Source organism: Halyomorpha halys, unplaced genomic scaffold, assembly GCF_000696795.3.
Source record: "Halyomorpha halys isolate HHAL.00 unplaced genomic scaffold, Hhal_1.1 Scaffold100.1, whole genome shotgun sequence".
Taxonomy (NCBI): domain Eukaryota; kingdom Metazoa; phylum Arthropoda; class Insecta; order Hemiptera; family Pentatomidae; genus Halyomorpha; species Halyomorpha halys.
This window is the reverse complement of record NW_027112088.1, coordinates 1,268,205-1,279,529: the sequence shown is the minus strand read 5'-3', so window position 1 is coordinate 1,279,529 and position 11,325 is coordinate 1,268,205. Positions and strand designations below refer to the sequence as shown.

At 29.4% G+C, this 11,325-nt stretch overlaps 1 protein-coding gene across 2 annotated transcripts in view; it reads left to right on the top strand.

Annotated features, from left to right (window-relative positions):
• tweek (transmembrane protein KIAA1109 homolog tweek) overlaps positions 1–11,325 on the top strand; it is a 94,590-nt gene that overhangs the window by 24,742 nt on the left and 58,523 nt on the right. For both annotated transcript variants that reach the window (XM_067050070.1, XM_024359413.2), the window contains exons 31-44: positions 1,593–1,695; positions 1,839–2,018; positions 2,890–3,010; positions 3,472–3,724; positions 4,643–4,786; positions 4,863–5,061; positions 5,140–5,279; positions 5,580–5,678; positions 6,158–6,308; positions 7,754–7,868; positions 7,951–8,082; positions 8,410–8,590; positions 9,768–9,926; positions 10,007–10,138. In XM_067050070.1, coding sequence (XP_066906171.1) covers positions 1,593–1,695; positions 1,839–2,018; positions 2,890–3,010; positions 3,472–3,724; positions 4,643–4,786; positions 4,863–5,061; positions 5,140–5,279; positions 5,580–5,678; positions 6,158–6,308; positions 7,754–7,868; positions 7,951–8,082; positions 8,410–8,590; positions 9,768–9,926; positions 10,007–10,138 — 2,109 coding nt within the window. The remainder of the gene's footprint in view (positions 1–1,592; positions 1,696–1,838; positions 2,019–2,889; positions 3,011–3,471; positions 3,725–4,642; positions 4,787–4,862; positions 5,062–5,139; positions 5,280–5,579; positions 5,679–6,157; positions 6,309–7,753; positions 7,869–7,950; positions 8,083–8,409; positions 8,591–9,767; positions 9,927–10,006; positions 10,139–11,325) is intronic.

Here is an 11,325-nt window from a genome sequence, read left to right as displayed (position 1 = left end):
ATATATAAAGCCTTAATCCACTCCAAACTTAATTGTGGGAATTTTTGTGTATGGCTCATCTCGCTTCCAAAACCTACCCAAACTCAGAACTGTTCAGAACACCTGAATCCGCATTGCCTCAGATGCCTTTAGGACCAGTCCAATCTTAAGTTTATGTGCTGAATCTGGAATATCACCCTTACTATTCAGATGACAAATATTAGCTACAAATTATCTTACCTGATTATACCTGCAACCCTCACATCCAACTTATTAGTACATTTTCAATTTTAAATTCTCTAGACAGTTCCAACAGAAGAAAAATACAATACTACCTCTCACTGAACGATTATCAGTCACTGTCACAGAATTAAAAGCAATAGGTATCAACATACCAGAAAATAACATAATAATAACAACCCTGGACCTACCAACGTCCCAATGTATATCTACAGCTATCTAAATACAACATCAAAATATCAAGAAATGTGCCAGAATATAGCGCTATATATACAGATGGCTCAAAATCAGATAACGCAACAAGATTTGCCTTTGTGATACAATACTGTCCTTTACTTTTGCATGTCAAATATACCAAATGACAACATAGCAATAATATTAGACTCCATTAAGGCTCTTCAAGGACTAGATACAATGTATTCGGTTCACCCTCTCGTTAGACAAATTCATGAATACTTAATAATGTTAAAACAAATAGGTAAATTAGTCGACATCATCTGGGCCCCCAGACATTGTTATTATAGGAAATGAGATGGCCGACAAAGCTGCTAGAGAAGCACTAGTCTTCCCAGGTAGAACCACACCTATCTTAACTCCACAGGATCTTGCTCGCCCTTTAAAGGAATGCATAAATAAAATATGGCAAGCAAATTAAAAATCTATAAAGAAAGATGTGAAGTCCTGGATTAGGTTACCCGAAGTTGACACCGTAAAGAAGTAGCAATGTCCCGACTCAGAATAGGACATACCCAATAACACATGTTCACCTCGTAACAAGAGAGGCCCCTTCAAAATGTACAAAATGTAATGGTAATCTGACCGTCAAACACATCTTTGAAGAATGCAATTATTACAAAATAATACTGAAACAGTTAGGGATACCAACAAATGTTCCAAAGGCGCTGAGAAACGACGAATCTGTAATAGAAACAATAACTAAATTCATCCATAAAACTTAATAATCAGGTTGCTTGTGGCTACCCTACAGTATTTGGGCGGTCTGTAGGATGACCCCAGTAAAGTAACCCAAGTCTATGGCAATATCTTTGGAATAATTTCAATTCAAAGTAAAATAAAAAAAAAAATTTCTTGTCAGGCGTACTACTATTAAAACGAAACATTCATCATGATCATTCTTAAGAACTTCGTGAAAATTTTGGCACTAATTATCTAATACACTAAAAGCCCAGTTGTGGTTTTCATTTTTAATAATTAAAGTATTTCATGATGCTAATTCTAAAACCTAACCACATGTTTTACATTTAAAATAGTAATCAGGACTTCTATTTAAGGACGCGATATGCTCTGTATTCTCTAATTAATCTAAATTTCATATGAATATGTCTTAATCCTTTTTTCTCTTTATTTAATAGGTGAGTTGTCTCAACTGGGCTATATGCTCCTTTCCCACCGGTGCTGATACATTTACAGCTCCTTTGTTCCAAAAAACAGAAGATGGGCGACTAGTTTATGTTGGTAAGTGTATATTTAGAAAACATTGAAGGTTTTGAAATTTAAACTCTCCTCCAATGTTATTTTATACCAAATTTATACCTATCTCATTTTTCAGTTTCTAGGTAGAACTGTAATTAATTTGATAATTTGTGTTTCAATTTCAGGTAGTAGGTTTACACCAAAATTCGAAACACTCACTGAAGGTTTCACATCTCTAAAAATGATTACCCGTAACAGGGATGCTTTCTCACCACCTCCATCATTAGGGAAAACACCTACTCATCCTTACACCTGGGATATTTTACCTCCTGAAACCAGCATGGCTGAATCGGAAAATGAATTAGGTACTGATTTATTGTTGTAAATAGTTTGTGACTTCATTTTTCTTCTTCCATTGCATCTATTGAAATTATAGACTTATGGTAATGGTGACACGTGATGTCCACAAATTACTATATATACTTATTAAATTTTAATACAAAATGCCATAAAAATTTTGGAAACCAATACTTTTGGTTGTACTTATAAAAAAGGAATTTTGGAAAAACTGAAAACTAACTCGATAAAATACTAGCATAGTAATTGATGTGCGCTGCAATAGCATGTTTAGGAAAAGAACTAAGTCTCAATCTTGCCTTAAATAATTTTTTTGTTTAATTTATTTTGAAAAATTTGAAATATTATTTTGAATTAATATTTAGTCTTTTTTACAAGCTTACTCTGATCCTTAAAGAGTTTGAACAGTTGACATTTTATATATAAATTTTAATACTGAAAAATGACTAAATATTTATTTATAGTAATATGAAACTATTAACTAAAATAGGCGTAGTCTTAAAAAAAAAAAATGGTGGTCAAACCTTAAGAGTTAGTGATTTTATTTGCATTACTATTTGTTAAAAAGATTCACTAAACATCCATTTAGCTAATATAGCTCAGAAGACTATATAACGAATGGTGAAAATAAAACATTGATCCACTTTCATTATCTAGTTATTTTTATATTCTAGTATTAAAAATTGTATGCATCTCAAAAAATTTAAAAACCATTTTAAGTTTCTATACCATAGTTTTGTTAAGTTTGTATCACTTAGTAGCTTTTAATTATTATTATTATTATTATTTGCATTTTGCAATTAATTTCAATAGTGTGTAAATAGGTTTATTTAGTTAAAATTTATGAACCTCATTGTCAGACATTTTCATTATTTACAGGTACTCGTGATGAATTATTGTCATTTAGAAATGAAACAGGAACCCGGACCACTGTTGTTATCAAAATGAAAGGTGATGTTGATGTTATGGTCAGTCCTTTGACCCTAGAATCTTTACAAAGGTGTGTCATGGATGTTCTTTATATAACAAATATGTCTAATTTTTAGAAAGTTTGTGTTCAGTTACTATCATCATTTAATATTATCAGTTATCATTAGGTGTTATCAATATTTTTGGAAAATTTACTTCTTCAATTTTTATTCGTTCATTGATTAGATTTTCAAAATATTAGGTGAGTTTTCCCTAAATAATCTGTTTTACAAATATAGAGTTAAATAATTAATTTATTATTTATTTTTAATTTATTAGTCTTAGTTTTAAAGTTACATTTCTTAGTGTCAATATTTTAAAAATAGTAGATGACTGGTGATCTGTCATTGTAGGCTGCTTGGTGGGTTTCCTCAATTGATATCTGACTACTTTTGTTATGAAAAACTCTGCCTCTAACAATGGAATTCCACTTTTCTTTACTAAAGAAATATTGTTCGCAGTTTATTCATAATAATAGTCTTTGATTTTTAGGTTTGTAGATGCTCTAACACCTACATTATCGACTCTACACCCGTTAACTGCCATAAACAAATTAGACTTGAGCTGTATGAGCCGAGTTGAAGCCAGTAACGTGCTTAAAAGGGACCAGTACCTGAGTCAGTTTCAAGGAGGTGGCAGCAAAAGGAGTACCGCGGAGAGGGGTGGTAAACTGAAGGGTCAGCCACATTGTGTGATAGAGCAGTGTATTGCAACACAAGTGCAAGCCACAGTTATATTGCCTAAAGTAAGTTCCTATTCTATACAATTTACTGTGAAAATTGAGGAAGTGGTTGAAAAAAGGATCTATGGGTCTGTAGGCCCTTGTTTTGGAGAGGGAAGGAGAATGTCTTATTCTATTCCTTATGGTCTCAAGGTAATCGTGTTAAAAATATATTGTGTCACTTACATATTATAACAGTGTGGACATTTGTAGCCGAGATAGTTCAGGTGTCACCTTACCAACCTTGCAACTGCAGTAGTACCGGTTTGAATCTGACCTGAAGGGTTGAATTTTATTTTTCTTATTTAAAAATATTTAAGACAATAGGGCATTTACTATATTCTTCTTATTAGGTACTCTTTTTTTTATGTCCATTTTATCTAAAAAAAGAAATCAAAAAACAGTTTTCCAGAAAAAAGGTTGATGGGGTTTTAAAAAGATACATAGTTATTTTTGTTTTATGGCTAGATATTGATTATTGAATTTATATGTATTGTATTGTGAAGATTTGGTTTTCTTTTTGAATATGAAGAATAAAAGGTCAATAGTAATACTGAAGATACTCTTAATAATTAACATATAAATTTAAAAAAAAAAACCTATATAATATCTCAAATTTTATGGTTGGGGACTGTAGCAAGGATAGAATATCGGGCAAACCACTGTAATACATCATGTGTACCATAAATAATATTACATTATGTACCCTTTTTCCTGCCATCTCCTCAATTTTGAATCGATCAAAGAGATTTATCATTAATCCTTATAAAATGGGCCTCATGGGAGGAGCCAAGTAAAGTATGAGGAGATTAAGTATTGCTTTATGTTAATCAAATAGTAAACTGCTCAAAGTTTAATTTACTTTATTTATAAATCGACTGGCTGTATTATATTTTTTATTTATATGATACTTTTTGTATTCACTTCTCCTGTCTGTTTTAGGTCAATATTGCACTTTTGCAAGCTTCTGTGGTGGAAGAAGTTATATCGTTTTCAGCTCTTGACAACGTTCGAGATTTAACATGTGTATCATTATTAGCGGTGTCGTTTGAAAATTTAACTGCTAGTTTTCATTGTGGAAAGCAAGTAAGATACTTTTTTATGTTTTTATTGGTTCAATTAATAATTATTTTGAATTTTTTCTTATTATTCATTTATTTAGACTAGAGAAATAGTTGAAACTTTTGAGCGGCCAGCAGTGTTACCTAGTGGTGCCAAGAAAAGTGGATTTGGTAAAACTGGAAAAGCCTTATTCTTGGGACTTAGAACTAGTACTGCCAAACATGATTTAACTGGGGAACCTGTTTTTATTGAAACATCACAAAAGCAGCAAGAAGAAACGGTCATTACCCTTAACATCAGTAAGAAAAATCTGTCCAAATTTATTACACATAAAATTCGTTCTCAGCAGTGTTTTGATTGTTCATATCTTATTAAAGGTAAAATTCATGCTCAGCTTAGAAGATTGCACAATGAATGCTCATTATTGAAGGATGCCGAAATCACTGCCATTCCCAGCCATTGTTCTAAAGTTATATTCACCACAAAATTAATTACTAAAGCTGCTGATGAATCTTCTGTAAGTATTCAATAGATTCAAAATAGCATTTATTTGTTGTAATATTTACAATAGATATTTGGCTTTATAATAGATATTTTGTTGTTTTACAAAATTGAATCAAAACAAAAAACTTACTGTTTGATAGGCAAATATAATATCTTTTTTTTTAATTATTAACTATTATAATCTATGACATTTAAAATACTTAAAATTTTTTTAAATAAGTTCAGTGTTAAAACTTGTTTATTTAATTTGAATATTCTGTGTTCTATGTCATTTTAACCGGTAAACCTGTCTTCATAATCCAATATTTTTCAGGTTAGATTCCCCAATGAAGAGTTAAACCTTACTTCTTTATCTGAGGAGAAATTAGGCTTCATTATGTTCGAATCTGGTCTTGAAGGAGTATCTTTTAAGGTTTTTATACTTTTATTTTATCACTAATATAAATTTACAAATGTAATTTTAAAATAAACAGTATTCTTCTTTGTTGTGCTTCATCAATTACATTTTGACTCATATTATTTTCTTTAAAAGCTTCAATAAAATAATTATCATAACCCAGTTTTTTTTTTGTTGTTTTTTCATAAAGAAGATGATGGTTGCAAGTGTTGTAAAAAATAAAACAAATCGTAATTAACCATTCAATGTGTCATTTGTTAATCTTGTTCAGGAAAAGCTAGAAAATTAATAAAATATTAGAAAAGAGAACTTTTTTTTTTCATGTTATCTTTTTTTTCTAATGACCTCTTTCACTCTCTGTATTTTTCCTCTGAATTGATAATGTATTATTGATCTAACAAAAATTTTCTATTGAATTAATTATTCAAATAAAAATGCATAATGAAACATAATTCTTTTGCAAAATTTATTATATTTTTATATTTGTTTTAAAGGTTGTCAATAGATCGAAATTTGATATGGAAGAAACTGATGATGGTAAAGGATCCTCTGCCCAACCATGTGAAAATGAGACAAATTATACGGATTCAGTTCGCTCAAAGGATGAATTAGAATCAGTTATTATAGATCATCCTCAACATCCAAGTGAGTTCCTTTTTGTCTTATCATTTTGTAAATTAATTTATCTAAAAAAATTAAATTGAAAATATCTCATTAAAGATGGGCAAAGGGTGGAAACATGTTAGTGTCATACATTTGTTTATACATGTTTGCACTTATTCTCTAAACATCACATGGAAGAATATAATACAAAAAATTTTTTGTTCTTTTATATTGTTATTTTAATGAGCTTATTCAGTTCTCAAAATCAAAAAATCCTTCATATAGCATTAAAACCCTGTAAATTAAAAAGTAATAAATAATGTTAAGTAACACAAAAACTATACCACATTGAGGAAAAGTACAATGAAATAAAATTTATAATGTAATTTTGTATTAAGATACCAAATTTGAAAAATAAACTCTGCAAAAGTTTTTTCAATTTCTGTAAACAATTTGGTGCGCGGTGTGTGCATCACCCAAATATCGTTTAGTTTGGTGGGCTCTAGCTATTTTTGTGGAAAAAATTTGAAGACCAGGGAAGAAGTTATTCATGAAATTATTTAATATTTTTTATTTATCCACTGTTTATTATTGCTAACAATGAGAACTGTTTCTTTTTTTTTTTTTTTTTTTTTATTCTAATAAACTAGATTAAGGAACTTTAGCAAAAAGGTTGGTGTCACATCCCAGGCCATATGCCTGCCTTAAATATGTAATTTCAGTTTCATATGACTTTCTCTTTTTGAGCTAGGCTGTTTACCCACAAACACACCATTTTGCAAGACTGTGTTTTTTGGACTTAGAGGACCTTAAAACACGTATGCCTGCCAAAATCTCAAATTTGAAATTTTTCATAATCTCAATACTTTTCCTTTTTTATTTTATTTTCAAAACCTCTTTATTTTTCATTTAAATACAAAGTATAATAATATAATACTTTCCCTGACTATATGTTCCATATATAAGTAAGTAAAAGTATAAAAAAAAATTTAAAAAAATGAGTTTCATAATCAACTAAAATACTTATATGTTTTAAAATTTTTTAAGCTCTTCAGATTCAATTTGTACAATGAATTATGAAATTAAGGTTGATAAGAACTACATATGGATGCCTATTGTTCTATATTTTAACAATTGTAACATCATTGATTACACTAAATATTCAGTTTGAACTATATATATATATTCCCTAAAACTGTAAAAAATTATGTAATAAAGACTGGTTCATTAAAATGAATTAGAATGAATATCTTCATAATAAAAAAAAATATAATTATAAATAATATTATATTTAACTTTATATGATGTAATGGGTTTTGTAAATCTATAGTTGGATGAATTTGGTAGGACTTAATTCTTTCAGAGAGACGTGTAGGTAGCATATTTATTCTACAATTTTGACTAATATTCAGTTAAAATATTTTTCAATTACCATATTACTTATTTATTTTTCATTACATTATTTAAAATGATTTTATTTTAACCAGTTACTACTCAAGCAGAAAATTCCAATATGACTCCTACAAGTGTAAAAGCTGTTCATACAAGCCAGAGCCAGCAGACAGATTCTAATAGTCATCAGGAGTGCCATTCAGAGCCAACGTAATATATTAATTTTTCTTAATTTCAGCTTTGATTTTATATTTGTTTATTTTAAAAATATTATTTATATTTCTTATTTCAGAGTGAACAATACTTTGTCCATTCAAGGTAAAGATGGAAATGCATCTTCATGTGTTATCGATGTGAAACAAGTATGGTTTAATTTCGCAGCACCTCCCAGAATTCCTATTACAAGAAAAATAGACTATACAAGGTTATAATTCTAAAGTTTACTGAGTTAAACTATAACTAATTTTTATTTTTTCTGTTTATAGGTATATTTTAACTTAAATAATCAACCAGTTTCATATATTAATCTTTTTTTTTTTTTGGTTATAAACTTTCTTTTCTAAGTTTTATTACATTGTACTTACTTTACCCCTTATGAGGTAAAAGTAATAAAATCACTCAATAATGGAATTATCAAACTTATAAAATGGTTGATTAAATTTTCTATAAATTGTAATGTATAAAATTACCTTAAGACATAGCCATTTCATGATTCAAGTAAATGATAAAGATTAATAATTTAATATTTCAGATTAGATTGGAATTTACTAAGTACAGCTTCTCCAGCAATAAATGCATGGATGAATCCTAACAACAGATTCGCTATCAGAGTTGTCCATATGCTGAGGTGTAAGTACAGGAGAAGTACCGCTATAGTTACGTGTCTGATGGCAGAAGCCCTCGATGTTCAAGGAATTCATATGCCAATCAAGGTATTTTTTTTTTCTTTTTAGTGAATAATATATATTAATAAAAATATGTTTCTTATAATTGATTTTAGTCTACTTATTAAATATTTTGTAAATGACGACACTTTGCTAGGTTTTTACTTACGTTAACGTAATATCCATACTTATTTATTTTGTGTTAATTGCTTTGAAGATTCATATTATTTCATAATTTTACTATTTGTATGGTAAAAGAAAGGTAGGTGAAATTTATTGTTGATGCCAAGTAGCTGGTTTACCAAAAATGCGATAAGGCTGATTTTCACTCTGCTATTCATGGCACCAGTTGACGTTGCTAATCATTGGATACTAGTGACTAGCGCCATGTAAAGACATCTTGTCAGTCAATTGAGAAGCCAGTGCACCACGTGCATGACAGTAGCTGGTGATTTCAGCAGATCAAACAATTTGTTTGGCCGGTGTACCAGCTTCTTCCCTTCACCTCACTATTACATTGGCCTGTAAACCATATGCTCGTCACTGGATAGTTTAACTTGCAAACGATATAAGCATGATATGGAACATTGTTCATGAAAATGGCAAATCTTAGCTGGATTGAAGATAAAACTTTGAAATTTGTCGAATTGTACCATGACAATGAAAATCTTTGGAACATCTTTAAACAAGAATATCCTAATGTAGAATTAAGGAGTGTGTTAAGGCAAGCTATTGTAGACAAAATGAATGTTCTGTTCTTTTCAGTATGTACCAAAAAAATTAAAGCTTCCTGATATATATATTACATGGTATTGGCAAAAATTGAGAAAAAAGCTAATATGATGCTGAAGGAACCGATTATGTTTATAAGTTTATACTGCTGTGCTTATTAGGTTACATTATGAAAATAGAGAACTTCAAGGAATAATATACATGTAAATTAGTTAGTAAACAAAATAATATTTTATTGTTGGTATTCTATCACTTCTCATCAAGTGATAGATTTTATGAAAAACTAATCTGTACATTTGTTTCATCCATTTGTTGACAGTAAACACTCATTAAACATCCCGGAATGTCCAATACTGCTGGCAGTGTGTAAAGGTTAAAGAGCCAGTCAGCTTACACTATTTTCTTTCCACCTAGTTTTAAATATTCAGAATTATTAATCTATTGTAACTTAGCGACTGATTATGAAATAAATTTTATGTTTACAATATTATAGAGTCGCTATGGACGGTTGACTCCTTTAAGTAAAACATTACAAGAAGACCCATCTTGCCAATTATGTTGTGTTTTGAGACGTTATCTATTGGAAAGTGATTCCAACATTGAAGATTATCTTAAAGAACCAGAACTTCCTCATTTATCAACTCTAAGACAAGTAATAGTTTATTAATATTTAGGATTTCAAATCAGAGTTAGAATTCATTCATTTTTATAAATTGATTTTAATATTTTCAGGGAGTAATCGTTTTGACAAGGCAATGGAAAAATATTCTCTACACTCCTCTGCTTCTAGAACACAATTTTAAAACAAGGCATAACGTAGTTAAGCCCTTAAATGTTACATTTGCTATTCCTGATGCAGATGATGTAAGAATTTTTCTGATTGTTAATTTTTGTTATACTTGTTTTATTTTTTACTAACATTATTTTATTATTTTTATTTTTGTGTGTTCTACAAATGGCTTTTAACTGATAAGGCGAAAAATTGCTTATATTTTAAAAGAAAATAATTTACATATACTATGTATTTTTAAATGTTTCCTAAGGACTATTCTCAATGCATTTTATATAATAAAACATTCATTAAAATTTTGTCTGATACAAAAATGACTAGTTAAAAAAAATTTTAAATCTTAAAACATTTATATTGATATCTTTGTTAAATAAACTCCTAGCTACTTGGATTTGACAAAGCAACACAAAAAAGAATTGGAGCTCTATAACCAAAGAATCAAAGAATTTAATTTGCCAAGTAGGAACTGCAATGCAGAGTGAGCAGTCAAGATCAGCACCCCACGATTTAATAATTTCTAGGATTCATAACTTTTGACATAATTAAATTACAGAATTTGTTCAAGTTTTAATTGACAGCTCTCATCAAGATCTCTTCACTTTACCTATAAAATATTGGTTTGGAGTAGTTTGTTGAAGTGAGTTTGAGGTAAGTTCAAAATTACCAAAATTGAACCCAATGCTCTTAAATCATCAAAAGTCTGTTTGAAATATAAAAATCATAGACAGCTGAAAAGAGGAAAATTCAGTGGAACCCCTGAAAAGCCTATTGATTGAAGTGGTGTTGGGAAGACACGAGGAAGCATCTACGATGGTATACCAGCTCCAGCTGAGCCTAGAGAAATGGGTATTGCATCCACATCAGAGATTAGAAACATCAACTGGATACAAATCTTGGTTTTGAAGACCATTCATTGTCCTCATGCTCAGAGAGTTTAATTTGACTTATATTGAAACTTACATCTACAATTCTTGACAACACCTATATTGCTTAGTGTTCAACAGAAATCCCAATAAATCTGAACAGTAAAACTTGTGCCAAGTTTCATAGTGCATTTTTTATAATGCATTTCAGGCCTTCATCACGGTTAGGAACAAAAAAAAAGATAATGAATAAATAAAAAATAAGAACAGAGCAACAAGAAAATAACAAATAATATAAGTGCATAAATAGTATGAGAAGAAAACTTGTATATATTTTAAATTAAAATATAAGAAGATTGAAGCAGTATGAGAATATAAGTAATATTAAAACTTTTAAA